The sequence below is a fragment of the Euprymna scolopes genome, chromosome 13 (genome assembly GCF_053919585.1).
Source record: "Euprymna scolopes isolate OS-2025 chromosome 13, ASM5391958v1, whole genome shotgun sequence".
Classification (NCBI taxonomy): domain Eukaryota; kingdom Metazoa; phylum Mollusca; class Cephalopoda; order Sepiida; family Sepiolidae; genus Euprymna; species Euprymna scolopes.
In genome coordinates, this window is record NC_136494.1 from 98,272,039 (window position 1) to 98,293,049 (window position 21,011).

Below are 21,011 nucleotides of genomic sequence, written 5' to 3' on the forward strand. Positions count from 1 at the left end.
TTCCCCCACTAACCAACAATAACGAGGTTGCTTGCTCAGCAACCGACAAGGCTAATAAGCTTGCCAGTCGGTTTGCCTTGAACTCCACACTGGACCCTTCCAACCACCCCCTGCCTGACTTTCCTTTGCGGACAGACGCCACGCTTGACGATCTAAAAATCACCGCTGCTCAGGTACATGCTATCATAAAAAACCTTGACACTTCAAAAGCATGTGGACTTGATCTCATCCCAGATGTGCTATTAAAAAAGTGCTCAGCTGAAGTAGCTCCAGTTCTCTCCAAACTCTACAACAAATGCTTTAATGAATCATGCTTTCCGGGCTATTGGAAAACTGCTTCTGTGGTACCAGTATTCAAGAATTCTGGCAAAAGAACAGACCCATCAAATTATCGCTTCATTAGCCTCCTCCCACTTTTTGCCAAAATATTTGAGACCATAATTAAGCATGCTCTAGTCCGGCACCTTACAGAGGCAAAATTTCTGACTGACCAACAATATGGATTTAGACAAACCCGTTCCACAGCTGACATCCTAACTGTAATCTCTGAACGTATATACCATTCACTGGACAAAGCGGAGGAGGGCAGAGCGGTAGCTCTAGATATATCTAAGGCTTTTGACAGGGTATGGTACAAGGGTCTACTCAGGAAAATTAAATCATACGGTATCACTGGTAGAATACTTAACATAATTAAATCCTTCTTAGATAAGAGAAAACTCCAGGTTGTCCTCGACAGTCGTACATCTAAACAGTGTGATATAAATGCGGGAATGCCTCAAGGGTCTATTCCTGGACCTCTATTGTTCCTAATATTTATTAATGACCTCCCCGACAAAACTGCCTCTGAGATGGGTATATATGCTGATGACACCACTTTATAACAGGCATGACAGGAAAACAAATGAACACATATCTAAAGAAATGGCAAAAACACTAGACGATGACCTCCAATCTGTAGTGGAATGGGGACATAAATGGATGGTCACATTCAATGCTGCCAAGACTTAACTGGTTTCATTCAATGATTACAAGAAACCTTCTCTGACACCAATAGCAATGGCCAGTGACTCCCTGTCTGAGAGTACATCTTTAAAACTGCTTGGCCTAACATTCACAGGAAACATGAGATGGAACAATTATATTGAAAACATTGCCAGGGCCGCTGCGAAAAGGTAGGCTCTCTCTACCGTGCTAGAAAACTACTAACACCTGAAAGTATCCTGTACCTCTCTAAGGTCACCATTCGCCCATGTAAGGAGTATTGTTGTCACATTTGGGCTGGTGCATCTGCTGCTAGTCTCTCGCTCCTAGACAAGGTTCAAAAGAGAGTCGCCAATCTGATAGGCCCTGAACTGGCATCTAAGCTTCAGCCTCTGTCCCATCGACGAAACGTTGCATCCCTCTGCTTGTTCTACAAGTATTTTAATGGTGAATGCTCTGACGAACTGCAGACACTTGTGCCCCCACGACGTAGTCACCCTCGACAAACCCGACAAGCAGCTAAATCCCACCCCCACACAGTAGAGATCCCTAGATGTAAAAGATCTTTCTACTCCAGTAGTTTCTTCCCCAGAACCGCTAGACTCTGGAATTCCATTCCAGGTCCCTGCTTCCCTAACTGTACTGACATGCAGAAGTTCAAGTGTAACGTGAACCGACATCTTGCTGCCCAAATCCCAACATAGTGCCCTAGTAGTTGCTGCCCCTGATGGTAGCCCCCTACACCAAAGTGGCAATGTGCCTTGTTTGGGGTGAAAATGTAATTAAAAAAAAAAAATCATGAACTTTGGAATGTAGTCTTTTGTCATTTATTCATTATATTGCTCTGTAATTACATTGAGCTTCTTAAACATGGATTCCTATATATTATAATAAAATATATTTCCACAGAAATATATATATATATATATAAATATATGCTCTCTCTCTCTCTCTCTCTCTCTCTGTATGTATATATATATATATATATATATATATATATATATATATATATATATATTCTTTTAAAAATTTGGTTTTTGTGTATTGATATTCATATTACAACCCTTTTTTCTATTTATTTAAAAAGACAATACAATTTTGTTATATATGGGTTGGGGAATTGCATTCATCTGCAAAAGATCTAGCTAATTTCCATATTCTTTTAAACATTCATTTTAATTAATTCCCTGTGATGGGATGATCATCTTTAGTTATGCAGATATTCTACACAATTTATACTTGCATAATATTTGCATAAAAAGGTTATAGTAAATACAAACCTCTTTATATATATATATATATATATATAGCAAAAAGTACCAGCAAAAGTATCCGTCGTTGACTGGGTTCAAAAACAGCCTACAGAAAATGGACTCTGATTTATGAAAGTATGATAGGTTATGAAAAGGAAAGGTTGTAAATTTAGGTTGAATTTGGGGGTATCAAAACCAAAGCAAAATATGATGAAAGTAAAAATAAAATAGATAACTCCCATAATTTATTATACCATACCTGTTCACACTAAAACACTTATCACAATATTCTGTGGATCTATATTAAAAAACCTTGTTAAACTTTGTGACATATTTCCATTCTATAGAGGTCAGGTGCGAATGAACACACTATAATTTTATTATACCATATTTCTTTAAACTGAAACATAATTATCAAAGTATACTTACGCAGATAGATATGAAAAGTCTTTATTAAAGTTTGTGCCTATTTCTATTCTATGGAGGCCAGGCGCGAACGCAAACCCCACAATTTTATTATACCATCCCTATTTAAGTTAAAACACACTTTTCAAAGTATTATTATGTACATCTATATCAAAAACACTTGTAAACGTTTTTTTTTTTAATTTTTATTTCCATATTTTGTGGGCCAGGCGTGTACGCAGACCCCACAATTTTAATGAACCACCGTTCTGCCAGATCAAACATACCCATTCCTGTGTCTCGATACATCTTCTATCATTATATGTAATCAGTTTTTTAAAATAGTCAACCATATAGGAGCCTATTCATGACCACACACACACACACACACACACACACACATTCAGCTTTATATATATATATAATCCAAGCAAAGTTTACATCCAGAGTAAAAATCCAGGGAATGCTTACTGATTTAGATAAGATTGCTCAATTATAAGTAGAGCTGTTTAATCGACATAAAGATTTTACTTAAATCTCTATATATATATATATATATATATATATATATATTACTATCTATATATATGATGAGTGCTTCTTCTTGAGAAAAGTTTGCCATTTCTTCAGTCAACTGCTGTGTGCATGTAGGTGGCTTTTTAACCCAGCTTTAGCCCGACATGAACGTTGACATATGTGACATAAAATCTTTCCTTCTTGTAAGGGTGCTCACCTGATAATATAGTGAATCCTCGAATGTTATGCCAGTTCACTTTTTGATTTGAAGATTACACTACAAATATGATATCTTCGGCCGTGTTGTTATAGCCTCCTCATAAGACTGTTGTTCCTGCCTTTGATTGGGTGATTTCAAATGATTTACAAAACCAACTTTTGACGAAAGGATCTATCACATACACTGCACTTCAGTTCCTGTTTAATATTCTTTGACTGTATATTTTTATTGTGTTTATAGTGTTATATTTTCATCTTGATTTTTTAGAGCGCACTTTAAGACAGCAAGATTTACATCGTGTTTTTCAAAGTTCTTATATCTTTCTTTGGTGGTTTTTCTCCATAGAGATCGATCTTTCGATTGGGCTTCCCAGTTATTTACATCCATCCTAAGTAATTTAAAGTTGTTTGTCGGAGCATCTTTAACCCCTTTTCTTGGTTTATGTTGTGGTCTTTTATCTCTATCTATCTCATTATAAAACAGTTGTTTAGGGAGTGTTTTGTCCTCCATCCTGACCAACTGTCCATTCTAGCACATCTGATTTCGAATTATTTTTACTTCTATACTAGTGCTATTTGACCGTCCAAGGCAAGAGAGTTTTCCAGTTCATATTAAGTATTCACTGAATAGAGCTTTGATAGAACCTTTCCAATAGCTTGGGGTGCCTCCTATCTGTTCTCCAAGTCTCTGACACATATAGTAGAGTAGTGATAACGCATGCTTCATAAATACTAAGCTTTGGTTTTTACGTGATTCCCTGATTTCTTGGCACTTATTTAGGCTTTATCTAAGGGAGATAACTAGCATTTACTAAGGAAATAACGTTATTTTGCTGCAGATGATTTAGGATGTTGAAATCATCAGTAGAACAAGGAAACAAATTTCTTTTTTTGATACGAAACAAATTTATTATTTTCTCCAAATCTAATAAATACTGACAAATTCATTTTGTCAGGATGCTAAAAAGGAAGATTTTTATAAAAATTATAAAATTCATCTTCTGAACAGCCAATGATGAAGAAGTTGTTTTTCGATTAGCCAATGAAAAAATATTTACCTACTTCAAAAAATAAACTTTATGATGAACGTTTTTCCTGTGTTTAACAAAGAAAATTAAAAATAAAGAAAAATTTTTTAATCAATTTTTTTAACATGTAAAATACTTAATTAAAATGAAATATTTTGTAATTAAAAAAAGTTAACATTTTTTTTTTCAAAAAAGTGTTATTTCTATTCATTTATAATGAACGCTTTTTTCTGTATTTAAAATAAAAAAAATACAGAAATTTTTAAAATTAATTTTTTAATATGAAAAATACTTAATTAAAATGAAATATTTTGCAGTTAAAAAAAATAGTTTATTTACTTTTTGTCTCTTGCAAAAAGAAAAGTGTTGCATTTGTTCGATCCTCAGTTAGTGATGGAGAAATAATTAAAAATAAAATATTTCGTAATTAGAAAAAATTAGTTTTGTTCTGAGAAAATAAAAATCTTCCTTTTCAGCATCCTGGCAAAATGGAAGTTTGAAGAAGTTTGTTTTCTTGACTACTGATCATTTCAGCGTCCTAAATCATGCTAAATTATCTGCAACAAAATAACATTAAATAAAAAAAAAAAAAGTTATCTCCCTTAGATAAAGATTCAATCCCGAATAAGCTCCCTATTTCTCCAGTTTGCCAAAAACGGAACTGGTTTTGGATAATCTGTGATTTTTCTCAGCATCAAACATACAGTCCCTATTCAAAATAATACTACGGTATGCAAAACTGTCCATAAACTTTAACATCTTACCATCAGCCAAAGTGTTTGGTTCAACATATGGCATTCCAAAAGATAATGTTTTCCTGAGACTGATGGTAAGCCTAAAAGCTTTAATGCCCCTGATACCGTGTTCGTAATCAACTTCATGTCCTCTTCTGAATGTAAAACAAGGTCTGCATCATCTGTATATAAAAGTTCAAGAACAAAGTTCTGAAAAGTTTTTGACTTTGTGTTGAAACGTCTAAGCTTAAAAAGTTTACCTGAAGTCAAAACTTCCCACCAATATCGCAATTGTTAAAAGCATACACCAGTATCATAGTTAAGTATATGTCGAATAATGTGGGATCAAAGATATCACTGTTTCAGATCATTATTAACTTATCTAGGATCAGACGGAGACCCATTAAAGTTCACTCGTGCTTTCATGTTATTGTGTAACGGCTGAAGGATGCTTCCTCGCCGTTTGACTAAGATCATGTTTAGTACCAAATTTAAAGACTTTTTTTTATCCAATGAACTTTTTTCTCATTTTGCATCATCTATTAATTTATATATAAAAAATAAAAACTTTGTACACACACACACACACACATGTACATTTTTACAAAATGCTGGGGGAATTTATTAAGCAGGTTTAACTCTACGGAGTGAATGTGGTATTGTGGTAAATGGTGCCAGTCAAAAGTAATCTCCAAAGTTTTTAAGACCTTTTCCCTCCCTCTTCCCCAAATTTCTTATAGGGCTGCATGTTCAAGTTTTTTGTTGGTGAATTTTTACTTTTATTGTTTCAACTTTAAATTGTCAATTTTTACGATCAATAAACTACATAAATAAGATCATGTGTAGTATCTGTTCTTATGAGCTTAATATCTGATATATACCCTATTTTGGGCATTATGGTATTAAACTGATTTTTGCAACTTGGTAAAGTGCTAAGTGCTTGTTTCACCTTTGCCATGGGTTGACCTAGTATTGCAATATATATATATATATATATATATATATATATATATATATATATATATATATATATATATTGAGTAAAATGATTCATAATTTATAATTAAAAATCGGTTTCAAAAGGAAGAACAAACAAAATTTTGTTTGTTCTTCCTTTTGAAACCGATTTTTAATCATAAATTATGAATCATTTTACTCAATATTAAAATAGCTATAGGATATCTATGCATGTCGAGCTTATTATATATCTACATTACAACGAGCACTGTTTTCTTTTAATTGTATTAATGCATTTATTAATACATTAAAATAAACTCCGCTCTTTAGACTGGTGTTCTAATTCCCTTAAAATTATATATATATATATATATATATATATATATTTTACACGGTAGTCACCACTTATCAAGGCCCGGAAGCCACTCAGGGATAAGGGTTATTGCAAGTACAGTACGTTAGTGTGGAGATTTAATGAAGTGTTTACTTAAGGGGCGGTTCATTAGGAATTTGTTTACGTTGGACTTGAAGACATCCAGGTTGTAGTCAGGTTGGAAGCAGGCAGACGAAACAGTGTTCCACAGGCGCGCAGTTCTAAGAAAGAAGCTTTGTTCATGGAATCTACGTTTTGAATTAGACACAGATAAAGAGTGGGGCAAGTTTTTGACAGTGGATTCAGCTAGACGGGTGTTTTTCGTGGAAGATTGGCGAGGTGGGACCAGAGATTGGAGTTATATATATATATATATATATATATATATATATATATATATATATATATATATATATATAATGAACCACCTTGAATGCAGAGGAGAAACTGTTACAAATTCACCAAAAATCATTTTTTTTTTTTATTTTCCATTCAGAACATATCATTGTTTCAGCTTACCATCAAGATATTTATGCTCACAATCTATTATGTAATTATTTTTTCTTGGTTAGACTCTCTTCAATGAATAAATAAATAAATACAATGGCTGCCCTCCAGAATTTGAGTTTGAAATTTCTCGTTTGTTTTTATTCACAATAATATTATTTAAACACATAGGACATCCGTTGTATATACTTATTTACCTGAGCACTGGAGATAAATACATATTTTGTGAACATTATAAATATCTTGGTGGTAACCTGAAATAATTGTATGCTCTGGATAGAAAATAAAAAAAAATAATGTTTTGGAGAATTTGTAAAAGCTTGTTCACTGCATTCAAGGTAGTTCATATAATATTAAAATATTTATAGCTTTAGTTCCTACAGTATTGAACTATTGGAAAAAAAACTTTGTTATAAAAACTTGTGCTGCACATATGAAAGCGATACCCTCTTCTGTATTTTTTATTTTCATCTTTTTTAAAAAATTTTTTCAGCTAATGATTATCAAATGGACACTAGTCTACCAGATTATCAAAAACAATATTTTTAAAAATCATTATTAAAATATTTGAAGGAGGTGGTCAGTTTCTAATGCAACATTCTAGAAAATCGATCACCCATTTTAGACACATTCAACATTTTTAGGCTAAATTTTGCAAATTTAGCGTATTTTAAGCAGCTTAGCCTTTTTTTTAAGCAGTTTAGGCTTTTTTGGAATTTCACCTTTCAAAATGATCTCAAAAAAAAAAAAGGAAAAAAGGGCTAAACTGCTTAAAAATGGCTAAATTTTATTAAATTTGGCCTAAAATGTTGAGTGTTCTTAAAATGGATGATCGATTTACTAGAACCTTCCACCTCCTACAAATATTTAAATATTGACTGTTAAAAAATTTGTTTTCGATAATCTGGTAAGACTAATGGCCATTTGATAATAATCTGCTGAAAAAAATGGAAAAAAAAATTAACATAAAAATACAGAGAAGGTAAAGGTACCACTTCCATACATGCACCAAATTTATATATATATATATATATATATATATATATATATATATATATATATATATATATATATAACTACTTCATTTACTCATATAAATTTAATATACGAAAGTATAGATTTATGCGTAAACTTTAAGTATTTACTTCAAAAGTGCTCAATACGTAGGTAGAGCTAGTTAGTAATTTATAAAATATATATGGCGATTAAGCTACACTGAATATTCTGCGTTTCATCCACTATAGGATTCGTCAGGCTTATGCGCGAATTCTGTGGTTGTTTCTTGTTTTTATATATGTTGAGGATTTTTAGTTAGCCAATCAGCTTTCTAGTATCCACCGCGCCCCTTCCTATCAGCCAATGGGCATGCATTTTATCGAACAAAGGATCTGTTTTAGAACTAGGTTAGTGGTTTAAGGTAGACATTTTCCTTTCTTTTTTTTTTTTTTTATATATATATAAATATACCTATGTGTACACACATGCATGCACATATATATACATATATATATATACACATATATGTGTGATCGTTTATGTATATTCATGTTTATTTAATTTATTTATTTGTTTGTTTTCTATTGTTATTGTTAGTTTTAAAGCTATTTTGTATCGCTATCCTAGAGTAAGTTTTATTTTGTGAACACAGTTGTTTGCTATTTCTCGTCTACAGTTTAATAGATTTTGGGGTTCTTTAAAGTACAGGATAGCAAATTTTTCATGGAGGCATAATTTACATGGGTCGTCTAAATGTCTGCACGTGGTAGCTTGTCTTATTATTTTCCATTCGACTACTGGCGAATGTCCGCTTTCTTTGAGTTCCCAGTATTTATTCGCTAAAATTTAAATAAATTAAATAAACATGAATATACATAAACGATCACACATATATGTATATATATATATATGTATATATATGTGTATGCATGTGTGTACACATAGGTATATTTATATATATTTAAAAAAAAAAGAAGGAAAACGTCTACCTTAAACCACTAACCTAGTTCTAAAACAGATCCTTTGTCCGATAAAATACATGCCCATTGGCTGATAGGAAGGGGCGCGGTGGATACTAGAAAGCTGATTGGCTAACTAAAAATCCTCAACATATATAAAAACAAGAAACAACCACAGAATTCGCGCATAAGCCTGACGAATCCTATAGTGGATGAAACGCAGAATATTCAGTGTAGCTTAATCGCCATATATATTTTATAGATTACTATATATATATATATATATACACTTGTGCCCGATATTATTCATACCCCTCGGATCTTTGAGATTTCTATAAGATTATTGCTCAAACCAGAAGGTAGACAATATTAAAGGGATTTCAAACAATAAATCAAGCATAAGCATTTAATTTAAACTCAACAAATAAATAAATTATGCAAGTTTGAAACATTATACAAAGAAAAACAATAATGGCACTAGTTACAAAATTATTCATACCTCTCTTACTAATAGTCAATAGCATGCCCTTTATTCTTAATAACTGCCTGTAACCGTTTTGGATATTTATCAACAAGGTTTTTACAAGCATCAACACTGATTTTTGACCATTCTTCAATGCAGTAGTTCTCCAAATCCCTCAAATTTCTAGGTTTCCGCTTTTTAACCTCAGTTTTCAATATGTGCCAGAGGTTTTCGATAGGGTTCAGGTCGGGACTCTGGCTAGGCCATTCCAAAACATTAATTTGATTATCCTCAAACCATTTCTTGACTATTTTGGCAGTATGTTTTAGATCATTATCCTGTTGAAGGACCCAGTTTGGTCCTAAATGGAGCTTCTCCGCATCCTGTCTAATGTTTTTCTGGAGTATCTCCAAATATTGCTCCTTCTTCATGGTTCCATCTATCTTGACCAAACTACCTGGACCACTAGCCGAAAAGGAGCCCCAAAACATTAGGCTACCACCACCATGTTTCACCGTGGGTATGGTGTTCTTTGGGTTGTAAGCTTCTCCTTTCTTCCTCCAAACGTAAGAAGCATCCATATGGCCAAACAATTCAATTTTTGTTTCGTGAGTCCACAAAATACTTGAGAAAACGGACTCTGGAGAATTCACATGGTTCCTAGTAAACTTTAGACGTGCTGCAAGGTGTTTTCCGGTGTGCAATGGAGTCCTTCTTGGTCTTCTTCCTTTCAGACCATTTTCATGCAGAGTCCTTTGCAATGTTTGCCTTGATATTTTTATGCCAGAAGACTCCAGATTTTCTAAAATGTCCTTAGTAGTGGTGGTTGGATTTGCATTAACACTTCTTACAATATTCCTGGTGGCTCTAGCAGACAGTTTCCTTTTCCTTCCTCTACCAATCAAGTTGTTTGTTGTGCGGTGGCTCTGGAATTTTTTGATGATGCTCTGTACTGTTGCTGTAGGGACCTCAAATTTCTTGGAAATTGACTTTTAACCTAAACCATCCTTATGTGAATTCGCAATTTTAGTCCTAAGATCATTACTAAGCTCTTTTTTCTTCCCCATTCTAATAATTTTTATTCTTTTATTGGTTTTCAGTTGATATCATTTTAATTTCTGAAAAATGCAAAAAACGAAATGAAATTAATCAAAGGTTGTATAAAAGCATTCAAAATAAGAATCAAACAGGAAACAAACAGTCAGAAACTCGATTAATACTGAAAAAATAAGGGGGTATGATTATTTTTGAACATTGCAGATTTTATAAATAGCTGTATATTTCTTTTATTACAAGTATCCCGAGATTTTAAGATGACGAAAATGATCAGAAGAGGTTTATTAAGAATATGTATCAATATGGACGTAAACAATAAATTCTAACAAAGTTACACCTAATAAACTCAATTTTCAAGGGGGGGTATGAATAATATCGGGCACAACTGTATATATATATATATATATATATATATTATATATGTGTGTGTGTGTGTGTGCACATTAATAATAATAACTAATGAAAAGAGACTTATTTTTTAATTATTTCTTACTTTTATGAAGCTCCGTTAGAAAAAATAGCGAGGCTTTTAGAGTGTAATATTGTAGTTGAGCTGTATTGATTTTTTATGCTATTGATATAAGTATACGGCATAATCGTGTTGACACACCGGTTCTTGTCAGATCACCGAAGTTAAGCAACGCTGAGCCTGGTTAGTACCAGATGGGTGACCATTTGGGAATTCTAGGTGCTGTATGTGCTCTCCGCTTATCTTGGTATTGTTTTCAGTTGTCCTGTACTTTACTTGCCACTGGTATTTAACAATGTCATCCCAGGAGAGGTGTGGTTGGAGATTGCGCACCTCCTGCCACAAAATTTCACACGCAGGCAACCCTTCGTGGGTATCCATTGTCTGTCAAAGAGCCTGTGATATAAGTTGGGAGAGGTATCTGACAGTGTATAAATATTAAAAAGCAAAACAAAATATTCCAACTCATACATGTTAAATGGCTCAAATATGTTATCAGTTAATACTATCTTTCTTTAACTAGTCATAAATTTGGCTCACTCCAATTAATACCTTGTGCTATGAGGGAAAGACTTAAACTAAAATGTAGGTTATATGAGTTCTTATTTACTTGCCTCCCCACGAGGGCTGAGTTAGACACAAAGTCTTTTTTTAATGTAAGGAAAATCCAGCTCCTCAAAAAGGAACACTATGGATTGTGATTAAAAATTAAATTTCTTCAGTCTAGAAGGATTTTTTCTCCACTTATTAAGAACAGAAAAGATGAAAAGTAGTATTAGAGCAGATACTACACTTTATTCCTGGCCAAAAAGCAAAGGTTTTTTATATGAGTCATTAGTGAGAAGATATAACAATTGGAATATTGTTTTTTTTATACATATATAAAAGAGAGAATAGATACATATCAGTTTTTATTTTTGTGGTCAAAATTATTTACAATTCTTGTCCAGAATTCCCCCTTTATTAAAAAACAAAAATAAAGAAAAATGATGTATGTATCTATAATGAAACGAAAATATATTGCTAAAATCACATAAACTGATCAAGTAATTTTATTTTTATAAAGAAAATCATTTTTAAGTCATTAATTGGAATTCGTAGGCATTAAAATGTAAACCTTGCAAGTTAAAATTAGTGTTGAGTTATCTCTCTTTGCTTTTTTATTTTTATTTTTTTTAGATTGTTTACAAAATGGTTGACAAGTCGGCTGCTCTTTGGCTCCTTACAAAATTTGATTTTCTTATTTAAATGTGAAACTACTCATTTTTTTTAATATGATATTTTTGTTTTGTCAAGGATACATACACCATACATCTTTTTATTTTTTTAATAGAGGGGGAATTCTTGACAAGAACCTAAATTACAAATGGAGCCGATTCAAAATTATTTATTTTTGTTGAAACTTATGATTTCAGATTGTATTTATTCTTAAAAACAATATCAAAATAAACAGAATCCTTTTTTACAAAATTAGTTTATACCCACTCTTCAGTGTTGGTACAGTACCTGGGTATGCCAATTTCCATGCCTTCTTTATAGCTCGTATGAAAAAAAAATACTTGGTAAATTTCATGAAAAAAAAAATATGCTACTTAGTATTTGTATTAAGCAACTAGGATGAATGTATTTACACATTGTTTTCATTTGGCAAACAAACATAAATTATGTTTTTAAACAAAAATAATTTGCTTGGAATTAATGCCAAATACATTTATGTCCACTTTTATTATGCAAATTATTAACAAAAAGTTTAGTTTTATTTTTAATATTTGTGCTTTTTTATGCCATTATTTTAATTTATTTTAGATTTATAAAATATGTATCCAGTTAAGAAAAATTGTTACTGTTAGATTGAAACCCAGGTACTGACATTACAAAAACTACTGCCTTAGCAATGTGTACTCTGCCTTCACTTTTTTTTGTCAGCCAGTTTCTCATCTGCCTACGAATAAACTTAAAAAATACAACTTTTTAATAATATATAGATTCTTAATTAATTACAAAAGTAAAAGGAGACAGGAAAAAATGTTGACAAATTCCTGTTTACAACAATTTCCACATTCGTCTTGAATTTATGATGACTATTTTTTATGTTAACTTTTCTGTGGATTATCAAAAGCAAAAGGAAATGGTTGCTTAGTTAAAAAAAAAGAAAATGAAACCTAGGTTATATTTTTTTTACATTTAAATTATTTTTTAATTAATAAAACATGCATCCAGATGCTTTAGTAATGTGTACTCTCCCTATTCCTTGTTTTGTTAACCAATCACATGTTTGTATTTGTCTATGAAGAGACAGACTCCCAAAACACTGTTGCTTTTAAATTATATATAGATACATGTCAGGTTATAGAACTTGAGGTATAAGGTTTGAACCATGTAGCTGGTGGGTCAATTGTATACATAACAACACTGATAAGTCATTAAAGAGACAAAACAAACGCTTTTCTGTGTATATGAATATTTAATTATTAAATTGTACTTGAATTTTTCAGTCAGCAGTTGAAATTGAAAATTGTGTATAATCGAATGGGATTATGGGTAATTTTTACAAAAGAAAAAAAATCACAAATCATGAGTTTAAGCAAAAAGTAGTTTTAAATTAATTACCAGTTTCATTTTGTTGTAAATCGGTTTGTTTGTTTGAAGCAGAAATTACCTATATCTACTCTTATAATACTGACAAACTATATTGCTTTCATTTATTTACAAGTACCATTAACCAGGGCTACTTTAACATTAGTGTTGTTAATGTTAATTTGTATATTTTGCTTTTAACTAATTCACTTTGACTTGTTTGAAACCTAAAACTCATCTATACCATATGTATGGTGCAACTGTTTTCTGCTAATGCATAGCCAGTGGAAGAAGTTTTTGGAAATGCAATTGTTTGTATGCTTAAGGACCATATTTTGTTGAAGGATAAAACATCACAAAAAAGTGGATCAAAAATAACACCAAGAACAGCTGTTTTGTCATGACATCTTTCTGATCCATGTTCATCTACATCTGGTGTGATGAAACACAATAAGTATCACTGATTATTGCAGATGTGCCAAATCATCCTTTTCTGTTCCAAGAAGTTTTTATGATATTGTAGGGCATAGCTACTATAATTTTTTTAAAGTTTAAAAAAAAAAATCTATAATTTTCTGAGATAAATTTTTTTTTTTCCAATTTTTTGAGAAAATCAAAACCCATTCATTATTCATTCAGTAAACATGCTTTTTTTTTTTAGCACAACAACAGCAATACAGTAAGAACAAATAAGTCTTTTTTGGTTTTTGTACAGAATTCCACCTGCATTAAAAAAAAAAAAAAAAAAAAAAAAAATCTGTATGATGTATGTAACCGTGACTTAAAAATATAATATTCCAAAAATCACATCAATCAAGTAGTTTTATTTTTAAATAAGAAAATAAAATAATTTTATGAGCATTCGAAGAATGACTGTTTTGAGAAAAAAAATCTCAAGAAACAAGGGAGATAACTCAATGTGTTATGCTTATGATTTCCCATTAATCACATAAGTTATTTTCTTTATAAAAATAAAACCACTTTATCAATTTACGTGATTTTTAGAAAATGACATTTTCGTTTTGTCATAGGTATGTACATCATGAAAACTTTTTTTTGTTTTTAATATGAGAGGAATTCTAGATAAGAACCGTCTTTTCTTTCAGAACACAACCAAGTTTGTTTTTTTTTTGTTTTTTTTTAATGGAAGCATAATTAAGTTCTGTAACATTATATTGTAATAATTTTCAAAATATCAAGAAAAGAGAAAAAAAAATCATGTATTCCAATTTAAATTAATGAACGTTTGGAAGATTTCTTTACTTGGTGTAGAATCATGCTCATGCCAAATTTGAGCGTTATTCTTATAAATAGTTTGAGTCAAGTGTCAATCAAGATACACAAAAATAAATGGTCAATTAATAATATCAATAATTCCATGATCACCACTTTGAGTTGTAGCAGCAGTACAGAATATACATCATATATTTTTTTAAATGAAAGTGGAACAAAAAAATTAGAAATAGGAATGGTATTAGATGCGGAAAAGTCTCAAAAAAAAAAAAAAAAAAAAAAATGTTGATGTTTCTTGGCTTAACTATCCATAATTAAATACAGTTTTAATTTTATGCTATACAGCTTTGTTATTGTGTAGAAAAGTATTGTTTAAACTTGCGATGAAAAGAAAAAGTAGTTTGTTAGGGGAACCTGAACGAGAATCACCTTCTCCCCTATAATTTTAACTGGTATTCTGCAGTTGGTATTTTTTACTACCTAACCCAGTATAGTATAAACACCAAATCCTCCCCATGTTAAGAACGGCTTTCAGAATAAACACCTCCCAACCTCAAAACTATACTACATACTAAGACATACAATCTATAGAATTATAAAACTTAAATGACCTTGTAATGACTGATGTAACCCACTTTTCTGGTTTACGACATCCGGTTGCGCATGCACGCATAAACATTAACCCATAACAACATAAACAAATAAACACAAATCGCTTCTTTTGCAGATTTTGACCTGTGCACTGAAATATTAACATTATTATTTCGAAATTATTATTTAACATAGGAAGAGTGGGGGTGTTTTGCAACTATTCTTTATTACAACTATACTGTCGCTATTTTCTTACAACTAAAATTTATTTATGTTAAGAGTGTAGATAAAAAAGGTTCTAAGTTTACTAAAAAATAGAGAAGAAAAAACAATTGTGTTAAAATAACTTAAACGTAATACAGAAATGAACGGTGTAAAAAAAAAAAAAAAAAAAAAAAAAGCAAACAGTATTAACAATTGTTTATCTGAATAATTTAAACGCGAAAAAAAAAAAACCCAAAAGAACAACCACTTATAATTCAGTAACTAATTTTTTTTTTTTTCAAAAATAATCAATTATAATAAACAGAACGACTCATAGAAATCTATATTCTTTTTTCATTTTAATATACTTTCATAGAAATGTTTCTGTTATGTCAAAAGAAAACTATTTTCTTTACGTCACAAGTGTTACACTCATACATGAATTCCATAGCTAATATAACATACTGACCCAACGGGTCACGGGTAGTCTAGTAAAAATTATATGGGAGCGATTCTCATTCAGGTCCGCTGTTTGTTATTTAAGATTCCCAATTTGTATTATGTGAAATAGAAGTTCATCTACTGTCATCATTCTTAACTAACTGCATCTATCTGATATTGTCCGGGTGCCTTTTATGCTACTGCGCTCCCCATGTTAAGAATGGCTTTCTAAATAGTATTATTCCAGCATGGGAACATAAGTGCATAAGTACTGCCTTTTTAATAACAGGTTTGCCCACCCCCTCTTATTTATTTTAAAAACAGTTTTAAAAGTTTAATTTGGTCATTAAATTATTAATTGGACCAAATTATTATAAAACTATTTTTAAGATATTAAATCTCTATAAAAATTATTAGGTGTAAATATTTTCCAAAATTTAAGAAATTTAAAGTCAGAAATGGTTTTCTATTCGACAGTTTAAATGCTTCCAAAGTTAGAAGGGTCATTTCTGTTCAACTATGAATGAAAAATTAAAATGGTTGATTTGTTTACGAAGAAACTGAAAGTGAAATGCATTTTGATGAAATTAATTTTGTAATTATTTCTTTTTAATACGGTTTTAAATCATTTTAAAATGGAATAACTACGATCGTTTTTGTACTTTATGTCATTACTTTTATTTCACTATATAACCAATTAATAGAAATCAATTAAATAATGGGCAAACGTATGGAACCGGTACCCCCCTCCACTGTGTGTGTGTGTGTGTGTGTGTATATATATATTCGTCTTTTTTCCCATTTTTTTGGCGGATTATTATCGAATGGTCACTAATCTACCACATTATATAAAAAAAAATTCAATATTTAATATTTTTAAGGGGTGTTTACTCTTCCGTTTCTAATACAACGTTCTCGTAAATCGATCCCCCATTTTAGAAGCATCGACTTTTTCGGTTAAATTTCGCCCTTTTAAAGCTGTTTAACTTTCAAAACATAAAAAAGTATTACTTTTTTGGCTACATGTCGCGAATTTAGCCAAAAAAGTCGCTTCTTCCAAAATGAGGGATTGATTTACTAGAACGTTGTATTACAAACGGAGTAGTTAGTAGTACCCCTTAACGTTAAATATTGAATTTTTTTGTATTTATTTTTTATAATCTGGTAGATTAGTGACCATTCAATAATAATCCGCGCCACACACACACACACACACACACACACACAAAAAAAAAAAAAAAAAAAAAACTTTTTAATTACAGAAGGAGGTATCGATCGCTTCCATACGTACGCCAAATAATATATTAATCACGTAGTGGCGAGAACTACACACGAGAGATGGTCACATGCAGACGGCTAAGGGCGACGACTCTATCGAATCGCATTACTGATCAAGTTGTTGTCCTTGACTCCTTAGCTGTTAGTGTAATATTAATAAAACCAATGGCTTTAGATGAACTTCTATTTCTCACAATGAAAAAGAAAATATATTAAATAATAACAATGATATAAATACAGTTATTTTTACAATTACTTTCCCCACTTCACTTGCTCCGTTTTTAATTGATTTTCTACGGCACATTTTGTTCATGAAATTGTTAGGTGAAAGTACGGAATGGATAAAGATAGCCTCATGCCAATGAAGGATTTTCTATATAATAACGTTATTATTTAGAAACCCATTCTTAACATGGGGAGGGGCAACCGGAGGTGAATTGGAAACAGTAATCGTAAAGATAACAAAAAATACTTGTTTGTTTTCATAAGTTTAAACATTACTTTTCATAATAACAAGTTTTTATACAGCATAACAATGGAATCGTATTTAGAGATGTTAGTATCTTTTAATTTAGGTCAAGAAGCACTATAATTTTTCGTCCTTCTTTATTCATATTGGGAGAGTCTTTTGTGCTGTTTTTGATGCCGTTGCGTAGAATAATTTGGTGAAAAACTTCATACCAGTTTGTCCTCCCGGAATGTAACTGACAATGAACCAAATGAGAGTAATCACCTGAGAAATTGCGAAAATGATAGTCAGCGTGGTGCTCTTAAACCACAGAGAGAAATAGAGTGTACCGAATAACGTAAACAAATACGCCGAGGTGAAGGGGAGCCGGGCGGCCGAGAACAGGTGACGGAGGTGGTTCACAGGACCCCACAGTAGCGAAAAACTAGCCATGAAAAACACACTGCCCAATGTAAAAAGCATGGCGAACTTCCTGGCCCTCAACACCAACATGGGAACGTAGAGTGCCGATAAGGAGAAGCAGAAAGATCCGAGGAGAAGAAACATCACAAATCCGAGAATACGTTGTTTTTTTGACAACGATGGTAGCAGAGGGTCGGATTGGGCTTTCGTAAACCAACCTTCACTACTGTTAGCGACATCAGCATTGAGTTCCGTCGTGCCAGATCGGCTGAAAAGAGACTTAAATCCATCCGAAAAGGTCGAAGTTGAACCTGAACCGGATAACTTTCCGTCTAAATTTGACGAAGACGAATTAAGTGAAATCGAACTGGATGTTCTCGATAAATAATCTTTGAGATCTTTGCTCAGGTCAGCCATGTTGGCAGAAATTAGACTTCTACTTCCGTCAAGGGAGATAACTCTATACAACTAATAAATGCTACATTTGATAAGTAATCAGAATGTGCAATAACGAATTTAGTGATAACCTGTTTAAATCCTATGTCAGTCACTTAATTCGAGTGAATTAGGTTTCGGTATTACTTCCAACAACTTTTTTTTTCTTTTTTTTTTAGCCCATGTTTTAGTAGAAAAAGAAAAATCAAGTTATGCGTACACATGAAATACTGAAAAAATAAAAAATAAAAATAAATAAATAAAAACTCGACCGGAAAAATATAGTCGCCATCTTATTGAGCACGAAATTTAGAATCCATTCATAATTTTTTAGTTAAGAAAGAACTATATATATATATATATATATATATATATATATATATATATATATATATATATATATATATATATATATAAGAGTAAAACATGTTCTTTTACTATTTAAAAAAAAAAAATGTTTTTACCATTTTATGGGGTTAAAAATTTTTCAATCAAGTAAATGGTAAAATAATTCTTTACCCCGTTCATTTTTCTTTTTCCTTGTTTTTTTTCTTTTTTCTTTGTTTTAAGAATAAAAAAAATAGTTCCTTATCCTTAACTAGAAAATGATGAAGTTGAATTATCGTTCTTTCCCAAAACTCTTTCTGTGCAAATTTTTATTTCAGCATTTCATGTGTATGATGCTATTTTACTAAAACATGGTTCAAGCAAAAAATAAGTTGTTTTGTTGCTGAAAACTGATTTCAATCTAACTAATCTAGGCAGTTGAAATAAGAATTAACCGATAACATTGTATGGGAAAGCAGCAGATGATGTTTTTAAGTATCGACTCAACAAGACAAAAACTTAAATCAACCATTTCTTTTAACCAACCAGATGCACAAGAACATTCATCCAATTTTGCACGTAATATAAACAAACAAACGCATAGCTTCCTTTATCCCTTTTCTATTTCTCTTTCAAACACAATGTCCTTGAGAAATTTCTTCCAAAATAGTCTTGGCCTCTACACCCACAACATGGTGAGAGACATTTCCCACACTCAGCGTTGCAAGCTGGGCATAACAGTCACAGATGCCGTGCATTTCCACAGAAGAAGCAAACTCTTTCAGGTTGGGTCTTTTCCTTTATAGGCACTAAATAGGCATCTTCCAAAAGAGTAACAGCAGTGGCTATGTTAAGGTTGTTTTCGTAGCTTTCTGAATGTTTTCTTGCCCGTTCCAGTGATCTGGCCATTGTGTAGGTTTCTTGGAGTGTTAGGAAGGGTTTCTGCAGCAAGTGTTGTCGAATTGAGAAGGAAGAGATGCCACTAATAAAAGCATCTCGAATCTAGTCTTTTGTTTTCTTCTGCGGTTGCGGTTTGAAAATTGCATAACTTTGCGTGTACTTCCAACTGTTGCATGAAAGCATCAATAGTTTGTGTTGGTTGCTGTTTGTTCATGAGTAATAGGTATCTATTGTATACAGTGTTATTTGGTTTAATGTAAGCAGCGTCTGTTAATTAAGCCAAAAATGTTTTGGGGGTGGTTTTCAATTTCGCCATTGTTTATAGTCGATAAATAGTTTCTGAAAGTCAGTTTCCACTGCTTATATAATTTCTCTGAGTTTGAAGCAGTAGGTTGAATGTCGAATCTTTCCGGGCACAGTAGTCTGTCCATTTTTCTAATCTATCTATCTATATATCTATAAAAGTGAAAGTATCTGTCTGTCTGTGTGTGTCTGTGTATGTACATTTCCCTACGCAATAACTCTGTCAATTTCAAATCTACAAACTCGAAATTTGATATACAGGGTACTGAGATTTGGGAAAATCGATGTGATCGGTTGTCGGTCAGAAATTTGGCTGTTAAGGGGTCAAAGTTCAACGATTTGACCTTTGAGAACTCTGCCAAACTCCTCCGACAATTTTCGGTCTAAACACTTGAAATTTTAGATATAGGTTCCTTGGGCATGGATCTAACTTAATAACTCATTTGAGCCCCAAAAAATAAATGTTAAGGGGTCATAATAGGGGTCAAAGTTAAAAAAATTGACAGCTTTTTTTTTGCTTTTTTTTTTTTTTTGCTCAGGGAAGATATATGCTCTTTGATTATGGATCTAACTTAACTTGATTTGAGCCCAAAACAATAAATATTAAGGGGTCATAATAGGGGTCAAATTTTAAAAAATTGACCGTTTTTTTTTTGTTTTTTTTTTTTTTTTGCTCATCATACACCTCCAAACATCCGGGCAACGCCGGGCACCCATGCTAGTATATCTATAAAAGTGAACGCGTCTGTGTATCTGTGTATCTGTGTATCTGTGTACATTTTAGATATAGGTTCCTTGGACATGGATCTAACTTAATAACTTGATTTGAGTCCAAAACAATAAATGTTAAGGGGTCATAATAGGGGTCAAAGTTAAAAAAAAATTTGACCTCTGCGATTTCTACCAAACTACTCAGACAATTTCTGGTCTAA

At 31.8% G+C, this 21,011-nt stretch overlaps 1 protein-coding gene and 2 pseudogenes across 1 annotated transcript; 2 read left to right on the forward strand and 1 right to left on the reverse strand.

Moving 5' to 3' along the window:
- Positions 1 to 5,947: 5,947 nt before the first annotated feature.
- LOC145292458 (U2 spliceosomal RNA) lies at positions 5,948 to 6,114 on the forward strand (annotated as a pseudogene).
- A 4,919-nt stretch (positions 6,115 to 11,033) lies between these two features.
- On the forward strand, positions 11,034 to 11,150 carry LOC145292454 (5S ribosomal RNA; annotated as a pseudogene).
- Positions 11,151 to 13,363: 2,213 nt separating this feature from the next.
- On the reverse strand, positions 13,364 to 18,578 carry LOC145292103 (uncharacterized). Its single transcript, XM_080138191.1, has one exon. The coding sequence runs from the start codon at positions 18,529 to 18,531 to the stop codon at positions 17,854 to 17,856; it is 678 nt and encodes a 225-aa protein (XP_079994317.1). The 5' UTR covers positions 18,532 to 18,578; the 3' UTR covers positions 13,364 to 17,853.
- Between the last annotated feature and the right edge of the window lie 2,433 nt (positions 18,579 to 21,011).